The sequence below is a fragment of the Trachurus japonicus genome, chromosome 24, assembly GCF_045865225.1.
Source record: "Trachurus japonicus isolate A0001 chromosome 24, Traja_1.0".
NCBI classification, from domain to species: domain Eukaryota; kingdom Metazoa; phylum Chordata; class Actinopteri; order Carangiformes; family Carangidae; genus Trachurus; species Trachurus japonicus.
This window is the reverse complement of record NC_140930.1, coordinates 466889-488056: the sequence shown is the minus strand read 5'-3', so window position 1 is coordinate 488056 and position 21168 is coordinate 466889. Positions and strand designations below refer to the sequence as shown.

Genomic DNA, 21168 nt, shown 5'->3' with positions numbered 1-21168 from the left:
AGTTCAACCTGAGGAGGAGGAGGAGGAGGAGGAGGAAGAGGAAGAGGAAGAAGAGGAGGAGGAGGAGGGGGAGGAAGAGGAAGAGGAAGAAGAGGAGGAGGAGGAGGGGGAGGAAGAGGAAGAGGAAGAGGAGGAAGAGGAGGAGGAGGAGGAGGAGGAGGAGGAGGAGCCAAAACACAACGAAGGTCAAAGTCAGCGGTCAGCGGTCTGCTCCGTCTGTACCGGACCGACCAGAACGACCACAGAGCAGTGCATCATGGGAATGAGCGTTGTCACTGTCAGTGCCCGATCCGTACCCGGAACACGATCCGTTCCGGACTTCTGCGCCGTTTTACGGCATTAGCTTCGAAGCTATGCTAACTGCTAGCCTAGCACTAGAGCAGCTAAAAGCCGCCGTAGCGTTGTTAAAACGTCACTTTATTCATTTTAAATGTTTTTTCATGCGAGAAAGTCACAGTTTAGAGTCCTGATCTGTGGTCAGTTTATCCAGCTGACGTCTGTTTGGAAGTTTGCTCCGAGGTTTTGGGAGAAGAGCAGAGCTAGCTGGGAGCAGCCACCGGGAGCTAACGTTAGCTCGCTGCTCGGCTCATCTCAGAGGCAGCAGCGGCCGGCTGAGGGGATCGAACCTGTGATCGACCGGTCACCAGCAGATTAATTGATGGTCTCATTGATTAGTTTGTGTAAATGAAAAGTGAAGCTTCAGGTGTGTTTCTCCTCAGGACGGACGGGGGCCGGTCGGCGGCACTTCCTGCTCGGCGGCGGCGGTCGGGACGTTGATGTTGGGGTCGTCGTCGTCGTCGCCATGGTAACACTTCCCCAGGTTCTTGATGATGTTGAAGTTGGACCGGGCCGTCTCCGCCAGGCTGTTCTCCAGGATCCAGCCGTCCGACTCCGACTCCGGGTCGCCGAGCCGCAGCACGTTCTCCATGGCGGTCTGCAGGTAGCGCACGCCGGTCAGGACCAGCAGCTGGAGGGAGGAAAACAAGAGGAGCGGTTAGATATCTGGACCCAAACACAACCTCTAAGGCAGCGGCTCTCTAGTGGTGCCTTCATGTGGGCCAGAGTGCAGAGTACTGACTCCCACTCTGGGAGTCAGAGTGTTAGTCAGGAGTTCCGTACCTCGAAGAGCCAGATGAGCAGCACGGTGAGTGCGAGTGGGAGTGGGAGTGGGAGTGGGAGTGGGAGTGGGAATGGGAGTCGGGAGTGGGAGTGGGAGTGGGAATGGGAGTCGGGAGTGGGAGTGGGAGTGGGAGTGGGAGTGGGAGTGGGAGTTGGGAGTTCCGTACCTCGAAGAGCCAGATGAGCAGCACGGTGAGTGGGAGTGGGAGTGGGAGTGGGAGTGGGAGTCGGGAGTGGGAGTGGGAGTCGGGAGTTCTGTACCTCGAACAGCCAGATGAGCAGCACGGTGAGTGGAAGTCGGAGTGGGAGTGGGAGTGGGAGTGGGAGTAGGAGTGTTAGTGGGGAGTTCCGTACCTCGAACAGCCAGATGAGCAGCACGGTGAGTGGGAGTGGGAGTGTTAGTGGGGAGTTGCGTACCTCGAACAGCCAGATGAGCAGCACGGTGAGTGGGAGTGGGAGTGGGAGTGGGGAGTGGGAGTGGGAGTGGGAGTGGGAGTGGGAGTGGGAGTGGGAGTCGGGAGTGGGAGTGGGAGTGGGAGTGGGAGTCGGGAGTTCTGTACCTCGAACAGCCAGATGAGCAGCACGGTGAGTGGAAGTCGGAGTGGGAGTGGGAGTGGGAGTGGGAGTGGGAGTGGGAGTGGGAGTGTTAGTGGGGAGTTCCGTACCTCGAACAGCCAGATGAGCAGCACGGTGAGTGGGAGTGGGAGTGGGAGTGGGAGTGTTAGTGGGGAGTTGCGTACCTCGAAGAGCCAGATGAGCAGCACGGTGAGGCGGAGTGGGAGTGGGAGTGGGAGTGGGAGTGGGAGTGGGAGAGGGAGTGGGAGTGTTAGTGGGAGTGGGGAGTTGCGTACCTCGAACAGCCAGATGAGCAGCACGGTGAGTGGGAGTGGGAGTGGGAGTGGGGAGTTGCGGACCTCGAACAGCCAGATGAGCAGCACGGTGAGTGGGAGTGGGAGTGGGAGTGGGGAGTTGCGTACCTCGAACAGCCAGATGAGCAGCACGGTGAGTGGGAGTGGGAGTGGGAGTGGGAGTGGGAGTGGGAGTGGGAGAGGGAGGGGGAGTTGCGTACCTCGAACAGCCAGATGAGCAGCACGGTGAGTGGGAGTGGGAGTGGGAGTGGGGAGTTGCGGACCTCGAACAGCCAGATGAGCAGCACGGTGAGTGGGAGTGGGAGTGGGAGTGGGAGTGGGAGTGGGAGTGGGGAGTTGCGTACCTCGAACAGCCAGATGAGCAGCACGGTGAGTGGGAGTGGGAGTGGGAGTGGGGAGTTTCGTACCTCGAACAGCCAGATGAGCAGCACGGTGAGTGGGAGTGGGAGTGGGAGTGGGAGTGGGGAGTTGCGTACCTCGAACAGCCAGATGAGCAGCACGGTGAGTGGGAGTGGGAGTGGGAGTGGGGAGTTGCGTACCTCGAACAGCCAGATGAGCAGCACGGTGAGTGGGAGTGGGAGTGGGAGTGGGAGTGTTAGTGGGGAGTTGCGTACCTCGAACAGCCAGATGAGCAGCACGGTGAGTGGGAGTGGGAGTGGGAGTGGGGAGTTGCGTACCTCGAACAGCCAGATGAGCAGCACGGTGAGTGGGAGTGGGAGTGGGGAGTTGCGTACCTCGAACAGCCAGATGAGCAGCACGGTGAGGCGGAGTGGGAGTGGGAGTGGGAGTGGGAGTGGGAGTGGGAGTGGGAATGGGAGTCGGGAGTGGGAGTGGGAGTGGGAGTCGGGAGTGGGAGTGGGAGTGGGAGTGGGGAGTTGCGTACCTCGAACAGCCAGATGAGCAGCACGGTGAGGTGGAGTGGGAGTGGGAGTGGGAGTGGGGAGTTGCGTACCTCGAACAGCCAGATGAGCAGCACGGTGAGTGCGAGTGGGAGTGGGAGTGGGAGTGGGAGTGGGAGTGGGAGTGGGAGTGGGAATGGGAGTCGGGAGTGGGAGTGGGAGTCGGGAGTGGGAGTGGGAGTGGGAGTCGGGAGTGGGAGTGGGAGTGGGAGTGGGAGTGGGAGTCGGGAGTGGGAGTCGGGAGTGGGAGTGGGAGTGGGAATGGGAGTCGGGAGTGGGAGTGGGAGTGGGAGTGGGAGTTGGGAGTTCCATACCTCGAAGAGCCAGATGAGCAGCACGGTGAGTGGGAGTGGGAGTGGGAGTGGGAGAGGGAGGGGGAGTTGCGTACCTCGAACAGCCAGATGAGCAGCACGGTGAGTGGGAGTGGGAGTGGGAGTGGGGAGTGGGAGTGGGAGTGGGAGTGGGAGTGGGAGTCGGGAGTGGGAGTGGGAGTGGGAGTGGGAGTGGGAGTCGGGAGTTCTGTACCTCGAACAGCCAGATGAGCAGCACGGTGAGTGGGAGTGGAAGTGGGAGTGGGGAGTTGCGTACCTCGAACAGCCAGATGAGCAGCACGGTGAGTGGGAGTGGGAGTGGGGAGTTGCGTACCTCGAACAGCCAGATGAGCAGCACGATGAGGCGGAGTGGGAGTGGGAGTGGGAGTGGGAGTGGGAGTGGGGAGTTGCGTACCTCGAACAGCCAGATGAGCAGCACGGTGAGGCGGAGTGGGAGTGGGAGTGGGAGTGGGAGTGGGGAGTTGCGTACCTCGAACAGCCAGATGAGCAGCACGGTGAGGCGGAGTGGGAGTGGGAGTGGGAGTGGGGAGTTGCGTACCTCGAACAGCCAGATGAGCAGCACGGTGAGTGGGAGTGGGAGTGGGAGTGGGAGTGGGGAGTTGCGGACCTCGAACAGCCAGATGAGCAGCACGGTGAGTGGGAGTGGGGAGTTGCGTACCTCGAACAGCCAGATGAGCAGCACGGTGAGTGGGAGTGGGAGTGGGAGTGGGGAGTTGCGTACCTCGAACAGCCAGATGAGCAGCACGGTGAGGCGGAGTGGGAGTGGGAGTGGGAGTGGGAGTGGGGAGTTGCGTACCTCGAACAGCCAGATGAGCAGCACGGTGAGTGGGAGTGGGAGTGGGAGTGGGGAGTTGCGTACCTCGAACAGCCAGATGAGCAGCACGGTGAGTGGGAGTGGGAGTGGGAGTGGGGAGCTGCGTACCTCAAAGAGCCAGATGAGCAGCACGGTGAGTGGGAGTGGGAGTGGGAGTGGGGAGTTGCGTACCTCGAACAGCCAGATGAGCAGCACGGTGAGTGGGAGTGGGAGTGGGAGTGGGAGTGGGGAGTTGCGTACCTCGAACAGCCAGATGAGCAGCACGGTGAGTGGGAGTGGGAGTGGGAGTGGGGAGTTGCGTACCTCGAACAGCCAGATGAGCAGCACGGTGAGGCGGAGTGGGAGTGGGAGTGGGAGTGGGAGTGGGAGTGGGAGTGGGGAGTTGCGTACCTCGAACAGCCAGATGAGCAGCACGGTGAGTGGGAGTGGGAGTGGGAGTGGGGAGTTGCGTACCTCGAACAGCCAGATGAGCAGCACGGTGAGTGGGAGTGGGAGTGGGAGTGGGGAGTTGCGTACCTCAAAGAGCCAGATGAGCAGCACGGTGAGTGGGAGTGGGAGTGGGAGTGGGAGTGGGGAGTTGCGTACCTCGAACAGCCAGATGAGCAGCACGGTGAGTGGGAGTGGGAGTGGGAGTGGGAGTTGCGTACCTCGAACAGCCAGATGAGCAGCACGGTGAGTGGGAGTGGGAGTGGGGAGTTGCGTACCTCGAACAGCCAGATGAGCAGCACGGTGAGTGGGAGTGGGAGTGGGAGTGGGGAGTTGCGTACCTCGAAGAGCCAGATGAGCAGCACGGTGAGTGGGAGTGGGAGTGGGAGTGGGGAGTTGCGTACCTCGAACAGCCAGATGAGCAGCACGGTGAGTGGGAGTGGGAGTGGGAGTGGGGAGTTGCGTACCTCGAACAGCCAGATGAGCAGCACGGTGAGTGGGAGTGGGAGTGGGAGTGGGAGTGGGAGTGGGAGTTGCGTACCTCGAACAGCCAGATGAGCAGCACGGTGAGTGGGAGTGGGAGTGGGAGTGGGAGTGGGAGTGGGAGTGGGAGTTGTGTACCTCGAACAGCCAGATGAGCAGCACGGTGAGGCGGAGTGGGAGTGGGAGTGGGAGTGGGAGTGGGAGTGGGGAGTTGCGTACCTCGAACAGCCAGATGAGCAGCACGGTGAGTGGGAGTGGGAGTGGGAGTGGGAGTGGGGAGTTGCGTACCTCGAACAGCCAGATGAGCAGCACGGTGAGTGGGAGTGGGAGTGGGAGTGGGAGTGGGGAGTTGCGTACCTCGAACAGCCAGATGAGCAGCACGGTGAGGCGGAGTGGGAGTGGGAGTGGGAGTGGGGAGTTGCGTACCTCGAACAGCCAGATGAGCAGCACGGTGAGTGGGAGTGGGAGTGGGAGTGGGGAGTTGCGTACCTCGAACAGCCAGATGAGCAGCACGGTGAGTGGGAGTGGGAGTGGGAGTGGGAGTGGGGAGTTGTGTACCTCGAACAGCCAGATGAGCAGCACGGTGAGGCGGAGTGGGAGTGGGAGTGGGAGTGGGGAGTTGCGTACCTCGAACAGCCAGATGAGCAGCACGGTGAGTGGGAGTGGGAGTGGGAGTGGGAGTGGGAGTGGGAGTTGCGTACCTCGAACAGCCAGATGAGCAGCACGGTGAGTGGGAGTGGGAGTGGGAGTGGGAGTGGGAGTGGGAGTGGGAGTGGGGAGTTGCGTACCTCGAACAGCCAGATGAGCAGCACGGTGAGTGGGAGTGGGAGTGGGAGTGGGGAGTTGCGTACCTCGAACAGCCAGATGAGCAGCACGGTGAGTGGGAGTGGGAGTGGGAGTGGGAGTGGGAGTGGGAGTGGGAGTGGGGAGTTGCGTACCTCGAACAGCCAGATGAGCAGCACGGTGAGTGGGAGTGGGAGTGGGAGTGGGAGTGGGAGTGGGAGTGGGGAGTTGCGTACCTCGAACAGCCAGATGAGCAGCACGGTGAGTGGGAGTGGGAGTGGGAGTGGGAGTGGGAGTGGGAGTGGGAGTGGGAGTTGCGTACCTCGAACAGCCAGATGAGCAGCACGGTGAGTGGGAGTGGGAGTGGGAGTGGGAGTGGGAGTGGGAGTGGGGAGTTGCGTACCTCGAACAGCCAGATGAGCAGCACGGTGAGTGGGAGTGGGAGTGGGAGTGGGAGTGGGAGTGGGGAGTTGCGTACCTCGAACAGCCAGATGAGCAGCACGGTGAGTGGGAGTGGGAGTGGGAGTGGGAGTGGGAGTGGGGAGTTGTGTACCTCGAACAGCCAGATGAGCAGCACGGTGAGGCGGAGTGGGAGTGGGAGTGGGAGTGGGGAGTTGCGTACCTCGAACAGCCAGATGAGCAGCACGGTGAGTGGGAGTGGGAGTGGGGAGTTGCGTACCTCGAACAGCCAGATGAGCAGCACGGTGAGTGGGAGTGGGAGTGGGAGTGGGAGTGGGAGTGGGGAGTTGTGTACCTCGAACAGCCAGATGAGCAGCACGGTGAGGCGGAGTGGGAGTGGGAGTGGGAGTGGGGAGTTGCGTACCTCGAACAGCCAGATGAGCAGCACGGTGAGTGGGAGTGGGAGTGGGAGTGGGAGTGGGAGTGGGAGTGGGAGTGGGGAGTTGCGTACCTCGAACAGCCAGATGAGCAGCACGGTGAGTGGGAGTGGGAGTGGGAGTGGGAGTGGGAGTGGGGAGTTGCGTACCTCGAACAGCCAGATGAGCAGCACGGTGAGTGGGAGTGGGAGTGGGAGTGGGAGTGGGAGTGGGGAGTTGTGTACCTCGAACAGCCAGATGAGCAGCACGGTGAGGCGGAGTGGGAGTGGGAGTGGGGAGTTGCGTACCTCGAACAGCCAGATGAGCAGCACGGTGAGTGGGAGTGGGAGTGGGAGTGGGGAGTTGCGTACCTCGAACAGCCAGATGAGCAGCACGGTGAGTGGGAGTGGGAGTGGGAGTGGGAGTGGGAGTGGGAGTGGGAGTGGGGAGTTGCGTACCTCGAACAGCCAGATGAGCAGCACGGTGAGTGGGAGTGGGAGTGGGAGTGGGAGTGGGAGTGGGAGTGGGAGTGGGAGTTGCGTACCTCGAACAGCCAGATGAGCAGCACGGTGAGTGGGAGTGGGAGTGGGAGTGGGAGTGGGAGTGGGAGTGGGAGTGGGAGTGGGAGTGGGGAGTTGCGTACCTCGAACAGCCAGATGAGCAGCACGGTGAGTGGGAGTGGGAGTGGGAGTGGGAGTGGGGAGTTGCGTACCTCGAACAGCCAGATGAGCAGCACGGTGAGTGGGAGTGGGAGTGGGAGTGGGAGTGGGAGTGGGAGTGGGGAGTTGCGTACCTCGAACAGCCAGATGAGCAGCACGGTGAGGCCGATGGACTGCAGGATGCCGGTGTAGTGTTCGAGCAGCGCGTGGCGGCAGCCCCGTCTCCACAGGTTGAGCTGCTGGCTCTGCTGGTCGTAGCGGAAGTGGGCGGAGCTGTTGCCGAGCCGCTGCTGGATGCACGGCCGCGGCGACAGCGTGCTGCAGCAGCTGAACGGAACGTCGTCCAGCAGGTACTTCCCCTCCACGTTGCTCCGCAGACGGCTGCAGGACGGAGCACAAGGAGCCTTTTAGTGTCCACCTACACTATCCACCACTTTATTTTCCCATGATCCATTGCGTCACACCACAACGGAAGTGGGTTTTAGTAGCATTCTAGCGAGCGGCTAACTGGTAGCGCTAGCCACCAGTTCTAGCGAGCGGCTAACTGGTAGCGTTAGCCACCGGTTCTAGCGAGCGGCTAACTGGTAGCGTTAGCGGCTAACTGGCAGCGTTAGCCACCGGTTCTAGCGAGCGGCTAACTGGTAGCGTTAGCGGCTAACTGGCAGCGTTAGCCACCGGTTCTAGCGAGCGGCTAACTGGTAGCGTTAGCGGCTAACTGGTAGCATTAGCCACCAGTGTAGGTACCAAATCTGGGGGCTCCGGGCTGCCAAAACCGTTTTGACTAAGTCTGATGTTTGTTAAGTCTATAAAACAAATTATTGAACAAACATTACTATTTCTGTGTGCACGTTTTTGTAACTAGTCATGGTTATCGTAGCCGTTAGCTTAGCTGCTGCTGACAGCTAACAGCAGCAGCTAAGCTGTTAAAACCCTCCCGTTGTGGGACACGACATGAAACTACTCCAGTTAGCTCAGTCATGTTGGAACTAGGATATCCGCTGCAGAAAATATTTTTTTCATGGGCCGTTTATTGAGTTATTGTTTATTGACACTGCTAACGGCTAACAGCTAACGGTTAGCCCAGCTAATCTAAAATGTTTGTTCAACAGTTCGTTTTATAGACTTCATAAACATCAGAGTGGTCACAACGGTGATATAGTGACGTGAAAATGTGACATGAAGCTAAAACCTCGTCTGTATTGTTCTCATTAAAATGAGGTGATGATTATAAATAAAGTCATCACGGCCGATGTCTATCAACCAGTCGATGCTATCAACAATACAGTAACGGTGGAATGGATAGGATCTCATCCCATATCCAACACTTCGCTGGTGTCACCACTCCTCCTGTCGTCCATCTGTTCCCTTCCTCCATCCTTCCTTCTTACCGTCATTTCTCTCCTCCTTCTTTCCCTTCTTCCTTCCTAGAATGAATCTGTTCCCTCCCTCCATCTTTCTTTCCTTCCTTTTTCCCTTCCTTCTTTCCACAATCCTTTTTCCCTCTCTTCCTTCCTTCCTTTTTTGACCGAAATCTGTTCGATCCATCCATCTATATTTCCTTCCTTTTCATGAAAAATCCCATTACAAATAAACGAATAAATGCAAATAAAAAAGGTGGTTAGGAACTGGTGCTACCATAGGTACTACCAATACTACTCAGACTACTACTGCTACTAGTACTTTTACTGCTGTGAGTTGGTATTTAGGTCTGGAGCTGCACATCCTGTCTCCTGGATGAGGTTTTACTGAGTCACTTGAACCTGAGTTGAACCCTGTTGTTAAACCACATTAATCCCATGACCTTTGACCCCCAGTAGCTCCCTGGCTTAGCTGCAGCGGACCGGCGGCTTCAATCTGAAAGTACGGACGTTTACATCTACCAACCAGATGTTAAAGGGATAGTTCAACATTTTATCAAATTGGCCCATTGCCATAATCCCTATAGTCATAGCAGTAGGTTCGTTACCTTTAATTGTCGGTGCAAGCTATTTTTAGAACGGCGGAGCAGAGCCGTGAGCTGCTCAGAGCTACGCTACGGAGGCTCATTATGGGATTTCTTGGTTTCCCTCATCAAACTCATCAAATACACAATCCAACAACTCCACAACGCTCTGGTGGACAAGTTGTGAGCTGCACATTCACCACGCTATGAGATAATAACACAACGTTACCAGACAGAGTTGTTGTAGAGGGAAATACAGAGACTGATGATGAAAAACTGTCCCTGAAGGCAACGTGCATCAGTGGTTTTGCATGAATTTCCCTCTATTAGCTATTACCAGCTACCAGCTATTAGACCACACCACATGTCTCTTCCAGCAGAGACCATCGTTAAACTACAGGAAGCTCATCTTCTGTCCAAGACTTGCCTGCAGTGCTGCCCCTCGCCCTTTCCCCTGCTGTTAGACCGGTCTGTCCTCTCTTCCTATGAACCAGTCTGCCATCCAGTCCTCCCATTAAGCTGGTCAGCCCCCCCCCCCCCCCCCCTCACCAGAGGCTGCCTTCATCAACTCCTGCTAACATTTCCATATTTCGCACATTCTGTGACAAACTGTAAACTGTTTTCTTGTCTGTAACAACATCTCTGTCCCGTCTGTCCGTCCTGGGTGATGATCCCTCCTCTGTTGCTCACCCTGAGCTTTCTCCTGGTTTTCCCTGTTAAAAGGGTTTTCTATGGAGTTTTTCCTCAGTCGATGTGAGGGTCTAAGGACAGAGGATGTTGTTATGATGGGATGTAAAGCCCTTTGAGACAAACTGGTGGTAAAAACGGGCTATACAAATAAAATTGCCTTGCCTTGCCTTATTGTAAGAATGCTGGGTAGCTTAATTTGGTATGTAGGACAGGCATTAATATAAGCATCATGCTTCTGCCTGTGCCTTTTCAGTCACTATTTTGTCGATAATGTTTGCTATTGTGTGATGTGACTGAATAAAGAAAAAAAGAAAAGAAAGAAAAATAAACCTAGTGGACTCCTCCAGGTCCTAAAGTAGTAGGCCTATCTACCTAACATTGCTGTGGATCTTCTGGGATTGACCAGGATCCAGCAGAACCTGGAGGACGCAGTGGATCGGTCTCGGCTCTACTTACTCCACCACGGATCCTGAGGTCCAGGTGTTCCTTCTAAATCTTTTTTTTTGTTGTTCTTTTCACTCTATTCTACTTGCTATCCAGTTCTGGATCATATGTGTTTTTATATTAGGTAGGCTATTTGGTTATTATCTGTGTACTGTAAAATGATGTTTCAGGGTTTTGTTGTTTTAAAATCCATCATTTTAATAGTTATATAAATTTATTTATTTTTTTTAATAGATACATATTCTATTCCTTCGGCACTTTTAAATCGATGCTGTTGGTGGAGTCCACACATATGAAAGGTGCAATTCAGACCCAGAGACTGTGGCAAGATGCAATATATATAGGAGAAAGTGCAATAATTATTTATTACAATAATGATTTATTACTTTGTATGAACTATGAACTTAGTCGTACTGTCTGGTTGTGTGTGTGTGTATGTGAAATGGTGTATGGTTTTAAAATCTGTTTTGTAGGATGTCCTTGATTGTCCAAGACAATTTTCCCTCCGGGGACATTAAAGTTTATTTAGATTTGATTAGATCCGTCTCTACTTACTCCACCACGGCGCTGCTGGTCATGTCGAGGTAGCGGCTGCTGACCCACTGCACCTTGAACCAGTCGCGGTAGCCGGCGTTCCCGCAGCAGTGGAACTGGATCTGCAGCAGGTCCAGAGTCCTCTTCAGGGAGCAGCGGCCCGGCGTGTCCGTGTCCTTGTAGAAGCGCATGGCGTTGCGCAGGCCCAGCAGCAGCGACTCCTCCAGCTGGCCGCGCACGCTGCAGCACAGCAGCGCCCCCAGCAGGACGCAGGAGGTGAAGCAGAAGGTGCAGACCACGTAGGGCATCAGCACCAGCTTCCAGCGCAGGAACTTGCCGCCGTCGGCGCAGTCCCGGCAGATCTTGGCGCCCAGGAAGTTGATGGCGCAGGCGGCGAGGCCGGTGGTGATGAGCGTGTGAGGCACGTAGAGGATTCCCTGCTCCGACATCACGTCCTGCCACTTCTGCAGCTCCGCCTTCAGGAAGAGGCCCAGGCCGAAGAGCAGCGCGCCCGTCGCCACGGAGACCCAGTTCAGCAGCCAGAGCAGCTCGGCCAGCTTCTCCCGCTCCGCGCGCGTGAAGGTCAGCTTCCCCACCGCCATGTGGCCGGAAGTCTGACCGCCTCTACATGGACTAAGGCTCAGAGTTCACTTCACTGAGTTAAACTTAAAGCAGAAGTCAGGTGAATGTTTGTGTTAATCTAAGTCTTAAATAGTTGTATCTTCCGACAGCAATCACTTCTATAGAGTGTTTGGTCTGAAACACGGGTCTGTCAGTCACTCTGCTCTGCTCTGAGCCCAGGAGAAAACTTTCCTTGTATCCTACAACCTTTATCCAATGAGGAGAGAGAACGGCATGCAGGGCTGTGTGTGCAGCCAAGGGATGCGTTCATAATTCAACATTTTGAACTAAGCTCACGGCTCCAAAACTCAACTAGTTCATAGTTCTTTTTTCTTTTCTTTTTTTATCAATATGTTGCTACAAGCTATTATTATCTAAATGATTGCCTCAGCCCATACTGAACCACAGACGGCTATTATTTTAGCAGTTTTAACCAGTAGTAGTTACTAGTTGCATTACTATTTTATAAAATTCTCAAATATGTGAAATGACTTGGACTTCCCTCTCTAAACCTGTTTATCTTTTACTAACCAGCTGGGTCAGTGTTCCTCCACACCACTGATCCAAACAGCTGATAGGTGTTGCCTGATTGGCTGGTTTTTCCGCTGCATATTAACGCCTGTTTACAGAGTGTTGTAGCTGGTTTTTACCCAGAAGGCTCTAGAATGAACGCGTTTACAATAACGTTCATCAAGCAGAAATACTGAACGTTCGGTTCACGTTCGCCCAAAATATGAAGGAGTTCATGAACGATGGTTGATTGAACTCGTTCCGGCTCAACACTGACCACTGGTCTGTCTGAGTGTCACGTCCGAGCGCCGGCAAACATGGTTCAACACTCCGGCGCCTGAAGAACTGATGCCGACCTGTTCTATCCCTAGTGATTATTTTTAATCATTGTGTTGTAATATATTATTGTTGTTGTTGTTGTATTTTAGGATGCCCATTGTCACCTGGCCGGGGACTACAGCAGAGTATTAGCCCTGCTGGCTAAAGCTAAAGCCCTTTTTACTGTCATTTGATGCAGTTGATTAATTGGGACTGTCCACGCACAATAAAACAATAAAGTAAAGTAAAGGTGCAGTTCTCCTTGCAGCCACCGGGGGGCGGAGCTACATGAGACTTTCTACTCTCTGTTCCTCGATGACGATGTCTGCTGCTTCAGGTCTTCATCGCTGCACGATCAGAGCTTCGTCTGCGTTGAATGAAAACCACTCAGAGACGTCCTGTCGACCCGTCGTCCTCTCAGAGGTCAGAGGTCAAAGGTCAGCAGTCAGAGGTCAGAGGAGAAAGAGAAGGATCGCTGCGGAGCGGAGCGTCATAAGGAGCTTACCGAGGGATTTCAGCCTCGGGGCCGCGGCGCTGCAGGAGGGAAGAGGAAGAAGGTCAGAGTTAAAAACACAAAACGCTTCACGAGAATCATAACAACGTCTAGACGAACCGCTTCATGACATGTTGTTACCATGGGAACAAACGACGGCTATACGGCTACGACACCGACGTGTAACGCTGTTGTTGAGTCAAACACACTCTGACCGAACCAACGACTCATCCACTCATCCACACACCGACTCCTGAAGCCGACACACACACACGTTTGTGAAGCTGCAGATGAACAACAACTACAGAGTTTTTACCTGGAGGTCGTTCCACTCGTCCGCTCCAGATTCCCATCATCGTCTCGTCCTCGGCCGCCTCGACCTGGACCTGGACCTGGACCTGGACCTGGACCTGGACCTGGACCTGGACCTGGACCTGGACCTGGACCTGGACCTGGACCGCGGTTTGAGCTGCGGAGAAGACGATATTGAGGCAGAGAAGAGCAGTTTTCAGGCGTCGGTAACTTGCTGTGCTGCTTTAATCTCCTTACAGCTGATGAGCCGGTAATGAGCTGAGGGACCGGCCAGCTGGACCAGCAGCACGACGCAGACTGAGGCTTCACATCCACGACCCCAAATGACTCTAACTAGACCACCGGACCCCCACTGGACAAAACCATGAAGCAAACTCCACAAATACACAAACATCTGTTCTGAGGCTGAAGAACTTTACTTTTTTAGTCAATGTACGTTCAAATTAGGGCCGATGGCGTGAGTTTGTGGAAATATTGTAAATAAATTTCTGGAAAAAAGTGGTAACATTTCTCCAAAAATGTTTTAAACATTTCTAGAAAAAAGTGGTAAAAATTCTCAAAAAAAAGTTTTTTCAAAGATTCTAGAAAATGTGCTAAAATGTCTAAAAAAAAAACATAATAATAATAATTTTAATAATAATAATAATTATTATTATTATTATTATTATTATAAAACAAAAGTGGTAAAACATTTCTCAAAAAAAGTTTTAAAATTCTAAAAAAAAAAGAAAAAAGAAAAAAAAGTGTTAAACTTTCAATAAAAAGTTGTGGACCCCCTTGAGCCCTCTGAATGACCCCTGGGGGTCCCTGGACCAGACTCTGAGAACCACTGGGTTGAGTCCAGACTCCATCACCTCCTCCATCACTCAGCTGACAGGAAGGAGCTCAGCTCCATCTAGTGGACAGACGCCACAACTGTCTCAACTTGGACCGACTGATGTCTCAGTTTATTGTCACATGTAATTACAAGTGATTACTGTGAAATTCTTATGAAGCTTTGGTCATTTTCATAACATAAACAAAGAGAGATACAAGAAAAATAGATGAAGAAAGAGAAGGATATTTAAAACCAAAAGGTAGTAAATTTCTTATGTGAGTTTTTACATTGGTGTTTGTATGTCTAACTGTTTGGAGTCCAAACTAATGACAATTTTCTGTCCTTGTGATAGACAATAAAGTTTTTGAATTGAATTGAATTGAATTGAATTTAAAGGTGTTCAGAAATGTCCGTTTGTCCTGTTTTTCACCTCCTTCTATGAGTTTACCTGAGTAAGGAAAACCAATTTGCTTGGTCGTTGTCAAGCGGGTGGGATATTCAATATTTGGGGCGAGACCGAGCTCTGTGTGTGTGTGTGTGTGTGTGTGTGTGTGTGTGTGTGTGTGTGTGTGTGTGTGTGTCTCAGACGTTTGATTGACAGATGATGGATCCAATATCAGTGGCTGATGAATCGTGAACAATGTGACGTATAATCCGTGCGTCTGCATTATCCAGTGTGAAGGAAAAATACCACACTTTCATCCTGGATTTACTGGAAAATAGAATTTTGTACAAAGTTTGGCCTACATCGTCTGATAGATGAGTTATTACAAAGACCCACAGTGGAATCAAATTCATTTTTCTTTTCTGTACAGCTTTAAGTTCAAATTAAATCAAATGAACTTTATTTGTCTTGGACAAGTAGCGACGTAAGAAACAACTGCCTTTTACATACAATACATACATGCATACTAGAATATACAACAGTAACAATGGCAACTACACCAAGGAAAGAGAAAGAAATAAAGTGCAGAGAGTGCAATAAATAGGTTAAAATACTGATAATACAAAGTTCAGATAAAGAAAATTAGGCCATCCACAGCCATGCCCCCCCGCCCACAGTTAAGATGACTTTACTTTATTGTCACATATAATTACAAGTAATTACAGTGAAATTCTTCTGAAACTTTGGTCATTTGCACCACAAAAATAAACAGAGATACAAGAAAAACAAATGAAGAAAGAGAAGGATACTTAGAACCAAAAGAGGTTGGTAGTACAGGAAGTGGATCAAGGACCTGAAGAGACTTGATATATTTTGTTATTTAGACTAGTTTAGTCATTTTCAGCCAATAAAAGCTCTAAATGACCATATTTTTATTTCAGTTTTGGGAGAAATGTTGTCGGTAGTTGATAGAATAATTTAATTTTACTCAAACACATAGCTATAAATAGTAAAACCAGAGAAACTGATCATTTTGGGAGTGGTCTCTTCATTTTTTCCACAGCTGTATAGATATATATCAATCAATCAATCAATCAATTTGTTTATTTCGTCAGCACACTTCATCCTAGTTCAAATAATACAATATATACTAGCCTATTTAAAATGTCTATATACGCAGGTGACAGGTGTGTGACATCATGGGGCTGTGAAGTCGGCTACCCAGGTGTAATTAGAGACATTTAAATTGGAGCAGTTATTTATATTATATATATACTTTATTAATATTAATGATGATGTAATTATTGATTTGTAAACTTCTTCTTCTTTGGTTCCAGACTTTCAGACCAACAGGCCTGAACAGGAAGTGACCCTCCACAATAAAACGATGAATAAATAAAAAGATAATTATGTCTCAAAAACAAGAAAATCATCAACAGACTTTTTTAATCTGACTAACTACGTCACTTCTATGACGTCAGACCACGGTGGGCGTCTCGCTGTCAGTCACACTATGACGTCACGTATCCGGAGCGTTTCCGGTGTGTGAGGGCGGGGCCTCGGGTGCGTCAGGTCCGCGCGGAGCCGCACGCACCCACTTCCGGTGGAGAAACGTCATCCTTCAAAATAAAAGTCAGAGAGGATTCAGAGACTTTTTCATCTGCCTAAAAATATTTTAAATATTTATTTTTATATGTTTATTTTATTAGTTTGAATCATGATGTCGACTACATGAAGTTATTATTCTTTTTTTTTTAAAGTATATTTTTGGGGCTTTTTTGCCTTTACTTGATATCAAGTTATTATTCAACAAACATAGAACGGTTAATTATACAAATCAAGTGTGTTATTGTTTGATATAAACAACATTAATCAATATTTATTTTTCAATATCTTTTCATTGAGTATTGATCATTTATTCATAGTTAATAATTCTAGTCTGAGTATGAATGTGTGTGTCACAGTAGAAACTCCCAGACTATCAGATCAGGACCATAACTTTAATTTTACTTTATTTCATCGATCAGCCTGTGGATTGGTTATCATCAGCTGATCAATGGTCTGAGTTATAGATGTCCACATGTCCACATCGTGTCTCCTCATACTAAGAATAAAGATACTTAATTGACTGTGATATTTAAAATAAAAACCAAATCGATGACTTTAAACAGCTGCTGATTGACATCAAACTGGGACAAACTTCTTTTAGGGGCTGTTGTCTCAGTATAAGTGTGAAAACTAAATATTTAACTTAGAAAACTGAAGCAATCACAAATAAATGGCTCAACATCCCATCTGTTGACGAAGGTACGATATCATTTATAATGTCATCTATTTGTGATGGAAAGAGTCACTGTTTCAATGGAAGACAGATTTCTTCTCTTGTTTAACTTTCTTTTCTTTATATATGTAGATACTTGTTCCCTTGTTGTCACAGAAAACTCCTCATGTTCACGTTAGTTTATAAAATGCTTTGTAAAAGGAAAAGAAATTAATACAACTAATAAACAGCTGCTGGTTGTTGTTATATCTTTATTTCGGACAAGACACAACACAACACAACAACACAACACAACAAGTCATAACACAACACAACACAACACACCACAGACAATAAAAGAGAATAGAGCTAAAACATAGATAGAGATTTACATCACCGATATCAAATATAGAAATTACTATAAAGTTAAATAATTATTCTTAATACATCATTATACACAACCTGTAGTTTTTCTTTCTTGCTTTCTTGTAGTTGACCCACAGAGGTGTATAGTGGTGTGTATAGAGGTGTATAGAGGTGTATAGAGGTGTATAGAGGTGTATAGAGGTGTATAGAGGTGTATAGAGGTGTATAGAGGTGTATAGCGGTGTATAGAGGTGTATAGAGGTGTATAGCGGTGTATAGAGGTGTATAGCGGTGTATAGAGGTGTATAGAGGTGTATAGAGGTGTATAGAGGTGTATAGCGGTGTATAGAGGTGTATAGAGGTGTATAGCGGTGTATAGCGGTGTATAGAGGTGTATAGAGGTGTATAGCGGTGTATAGAGGTGTATAGAGGTGTATAGCGGTGTATAGCGGTGTATAGCGGTGTATAGAGGTGTATAGAGGTGTATAGCGGTGTATAGAGGTGTATAGAGGTGTATAGAGGTGTATAGCGGTGTATAGAGGTGTATAGAGGTGTATAGAGGTGTATAGAGGTGTATAGAGGTGTATAGAGGTGTATAGCGGTGTATAGAGGTGTATAGAGGTGTATAGAGGTGTATAGAGGTGTAGGTGTATAGAGGTGTATAGAGGTGTATAGAGGTGTATAGAGGTGTATAGCGGTGTATAGCGGTGTATAGCGGTGTATAGAGGTGTATAGAGGTGTATAGAGGTGTATAGAGGTGTATAGCGGTGTATAGAGGTGTATAGAGGTGTATAGAGGTGTATAGAGGTGTATAGAGGTGTAGGTGTATAGAGGTGTATAGAGGTGTATAGAGGTGTATAGCGGTGTATAGCGGTGTATAGCGGTGTATAGAGGTGTATAGAGGTGTATAGAGGTGTATAGAGGTGTATAGAGGTGTATAGAGGTGTAGGTGTATAGAGGTGTATAGAGGTGTATAGAGGTGTATAGCGGTGTATAGCGGTGTATAGCGGTGTATAGAGGTGTATAGAGGTGTATAGAGGTGTATAGCGGTGTATAGAGGTGTATAGAGGTGTATAGCGGTGTATAGCGGTGTATAGAGGTGTATAGCGGTGTATAGAGGTGTATAGAGGTGTATAGAGGTGTATAGAGGTGTATAGAGGTGTATAGCGGTGTATAGCGGTGTATAGAGGTGTATAGCGGTGTATAGAGGTGTATAGAGGTGTATAGAGGTGTATAGAGGTGTATAGAGGTGTATAGAGGTGTATAGCGGTGTATAGAGGTGTATAGAGGTGTATAGAGGTGTATAGAGGTGTATAGAGGTGTATAGAGGTGTATAGAGGTGTATAGAGGTGTATAGCGGTGTATAGCGGTGTATAGAGGTGTATAGAGGTGTATAGAGGTGTATAGAGGTGTATAGAGGTGTATAGAGGTGTATAGAGGTGTATAGCGGTGTATAGCGGTGTATAGAGGTGTATAGAGGTGTATAGCGGTGTATAGCGGTGTATAGAGGTATAACAACCGACCAACTATACATTATCCCGCTTAGAACACGGCCTACAACTAAATCATTCAATAATGTAACACAAAATAATGATAAAAAGAGATTTTATTCATGTAAAATTAGACCGTTGCTCAGGACGCCGCTCTGACCAGCGCAGCACAGAAAAGAGAAAGTATGCAGGATATTTACTTTATGTTTCATTTTTACCGTCATTAAACAGCTTGGGACTAATAGTGATGTTGATAAACGACTTGTAACCTGTTACAGGGAGAGTGGAGGCTCCTAAGTTATTTCCACATCGTGGCTGAAAAGTAAACTTGCATCAGAACTTCTGACCGTGTCACAGCTCCTCTCCTCTCTGTAGCCCCGCGACACAAACGCACCCCATAATCTCTTGTTTATGACAGATGGACTACACACAATACATCGTAACGTGTATGGTAATCCATCGATCTACTGATTGATTATCAAAGGCTTCAAATGCACGAACGGGAGGAGGCTCAGCAAAACAGCGGCCGTGACTGGACATGCAGAGTCGGCCGTTGCTATGGAGTCCCTAGCAACGGTCCGCTCAGCGGTGGTCTATCGAGAAATAAACACCGCAGAATATTGGTGATTGACCAATCAGAATCGAGTATTCAAGAGAGCCGTGTTCTAAAGGTGTATAGAGGTGTATAGAGGTGTATAGAGGTGTATAGAGGTGTATAGCGGTGTATAACGGTGTATAACGGTGTATAGCGGTGTATAGAGGTGTATAGAGGTGTATAGAGGTGTATAGCGGTGTATAGAGGTGTATAGAGGTGTATAGCGGTGTATAGAGGTGTATAGAGGTGTATAGAGGTGTATAGCGGTGTATAGAGGTGTATAGAGGTGTATAGAGGTGTATAGAGGTGTATAGGGGTGTATAGAGGTGTATAGAGGTGTATAGAGGTGTATAGAGGTGTATAGCGGTGTATAGAGGTGTATAGAGGTGTATAGCGGTGTATAACGGTGTATAGCGGTGTATAGAGGTGTATAGAGGTGTATAGCGGTGTATAGAGGTGTATAGAGGTGTATAGAGGTGTATAGAGGTGTATAGAGGTGTATAGCGGTGTATAGAGGTGTATAGAGGTGTATAGAGGTGTATAGCGGTGTATAGAGGTGTATAGGGGTGTATAGGGGTGTATAGGGGTGTATACAGGTGTATAGAGGTGTATAGCGGTGTATAGAGGTGTATAGAGGTGTATAGAGGTGTATAGAGGTGTATAGCGGTGTATAGAGGTGTATAGCGGTGTATAGCGGTGTATAGAGGTGTATAGAGGTGTATAGCGGTGTATAGAGGTGTATAGAGGTGTATAGAGGTGTATAGCGGTGTATAGAGGTGTATAGAGGTGTATAGCGGTGTATAGAGGTGTATAGAGGTGTATAGAGGTGTATAGAGGTGTATAGCGGTGTATAGAGGTGTATAGAGGTGTATAGCGGTGTATAGAGGTGTATAGAGGTGTATAGAGGTGTATAGAGGTGTATAGCGGTGTATAGAGGTGTATAGAGGTGTATAGCGGTGTATAGAGGTGTATAGCGGTGTATAGAGGTGTATAGAGGTGTATAGCGGTGTATAGAGGTGTAGGTGTATAGAGGTGTATAGAGGTGTATAGCGGTGTATAGAGGTGTATAGAGGTGTATAGAGGTGTATAGAGGTGTATAGCGGTGTATAGAGGTGTATAGAGGTGTATAGCGGTGTATAGAGGTGTATAGCGGTGTATAGAGGTGTATAGAGGTGTATAGAGGTGTATAGCGGTGTAGGTGTATAGCGGTGTATAGAGGTGTATAGAGGTGTATAGAGGTGTAGGTGTATAGAGGTGTATAGAGGTGTATAGAGGTGTATAGCGGTGTATAGCGGTGTATAGCGGTGTATAGAGGTGTATAGAGGTGTATAGAGGTGTATAGAGGTGTATAGCGGTGTATAGAGGTGTATAGAGGTGTATAGAGGTGTATAGAGGTGTATAGCGGTGTATAGAGGTGTATAGAGGTGTATAGAGGTGTATAGAGGTGTATAGAGGTGTATAGCGGTGTATAGAGGTGTATAGAGGTGTATAGAGGTGTATAGAGGTGTATAGAGGTGTATAGCGGTGTATAACGGTGTATAGCGGTGTATAGAGGTGTATAGAGGTGTATAGCGGTGTATAGCGGTGTATAGAGGTGTATAGAGGTGTATAGCGGTGTATAGAGGTGTATAGAGGTGTATAGAGGTGTATAGAGGTGTATAGAGGTGTATAGCGGTGTATAGAGGTGTATAGCGGTGTATAGAGGTGTATAGAGGTGTATAGAGGTGTATAGATGTGTATAGAGGTGTATAGCGGTGTATAGAGGTGTATAGAGGTGTATAGAGGTGTATAGAGGTGTATAGCGGTGTATAGAGGTGTATAGAGGTGTATAGAGGTGTATAGCGGTGTATAGAGGTGTATAGAGGTGTATAGAGGTGTATAGCGGTGTATAGAGGTGTATAGAGGTGTATAGAGGTGTATAGCGGTGTAGGTGTATAGCGGTGTATAGAGGTGTATAGAGGTGTATAGCGGTGTATAGAGGTGTATAGAGGTGTATAGAGGTGTATAGAGGTGTATAGCGGTGTATAGCGGTGTATAGAGGTGTATAGAGGTGTATAGAGGTGTATAGCGGTGTAGGTGTATAGCGGTGTATAGAGGTGTATAGAGGTGTATAGCGGTGTATAGAGGTGTATAGAGGTGTATAGAGGTGTATAGAGGTGTATAGCGGTGTATAGCGGTGTATAGAGGTGTAT

At 49.3% G+C, this 21168-nt stretch overlaps 1 protein-coding gene across 1 annotated transcript; it reads right to left on the bottom strand.

The window, feature by feature from the left end:
* Positions 1-715: 715 nt before the first annotated feature.
* LOC146961038 (photoreceptor outer segment membrane glycoprotein 2-like) lies at positions 716-11411 on the bottom strand. Its single transcript, XM_085771641.1, has 3 exons — positions 10831-11411; positions 7334-7580; positions 716-967 (listed from the first exon to the last, which is right to left on the bottom strand). The coding sequence occupies exons 1-3, from the start codon at positions 11409-11411 to the stop codon at positions 716-718; spliced, it is 1080 nt and encodes a 359-aa protein (XP_085627767.1).
* Positions 11412-21168: the final 9757 nt, after the last annotated feature.

Excerpts from the sequence above, each read along its gene's own strand:
- LOC146961038 (XM_085771641.1), bottom strand. The coding sequence starts at position 11,411 with ATGGCGGTGGGGAAGCTGACCTTCACGCGCGCGGAGCGGGAGAAGCTG. Across the intron at positions 7,581-10,830 it reads ACCAGCAGCGCCGTGGTGGA|CCGTCTGCGGAGCAACGTGG; the intron begins GTAAGTAGAGAC and ends TCCGTCCTGCAG. Across the intron at positions 968-7,333 it reads TGCTCATCTGGCTGTTCGAG|CTGCTGGTCCTGACCGGCGT; the intron begins GTACGCAACTCC and ends TCCTCCCTCCAG.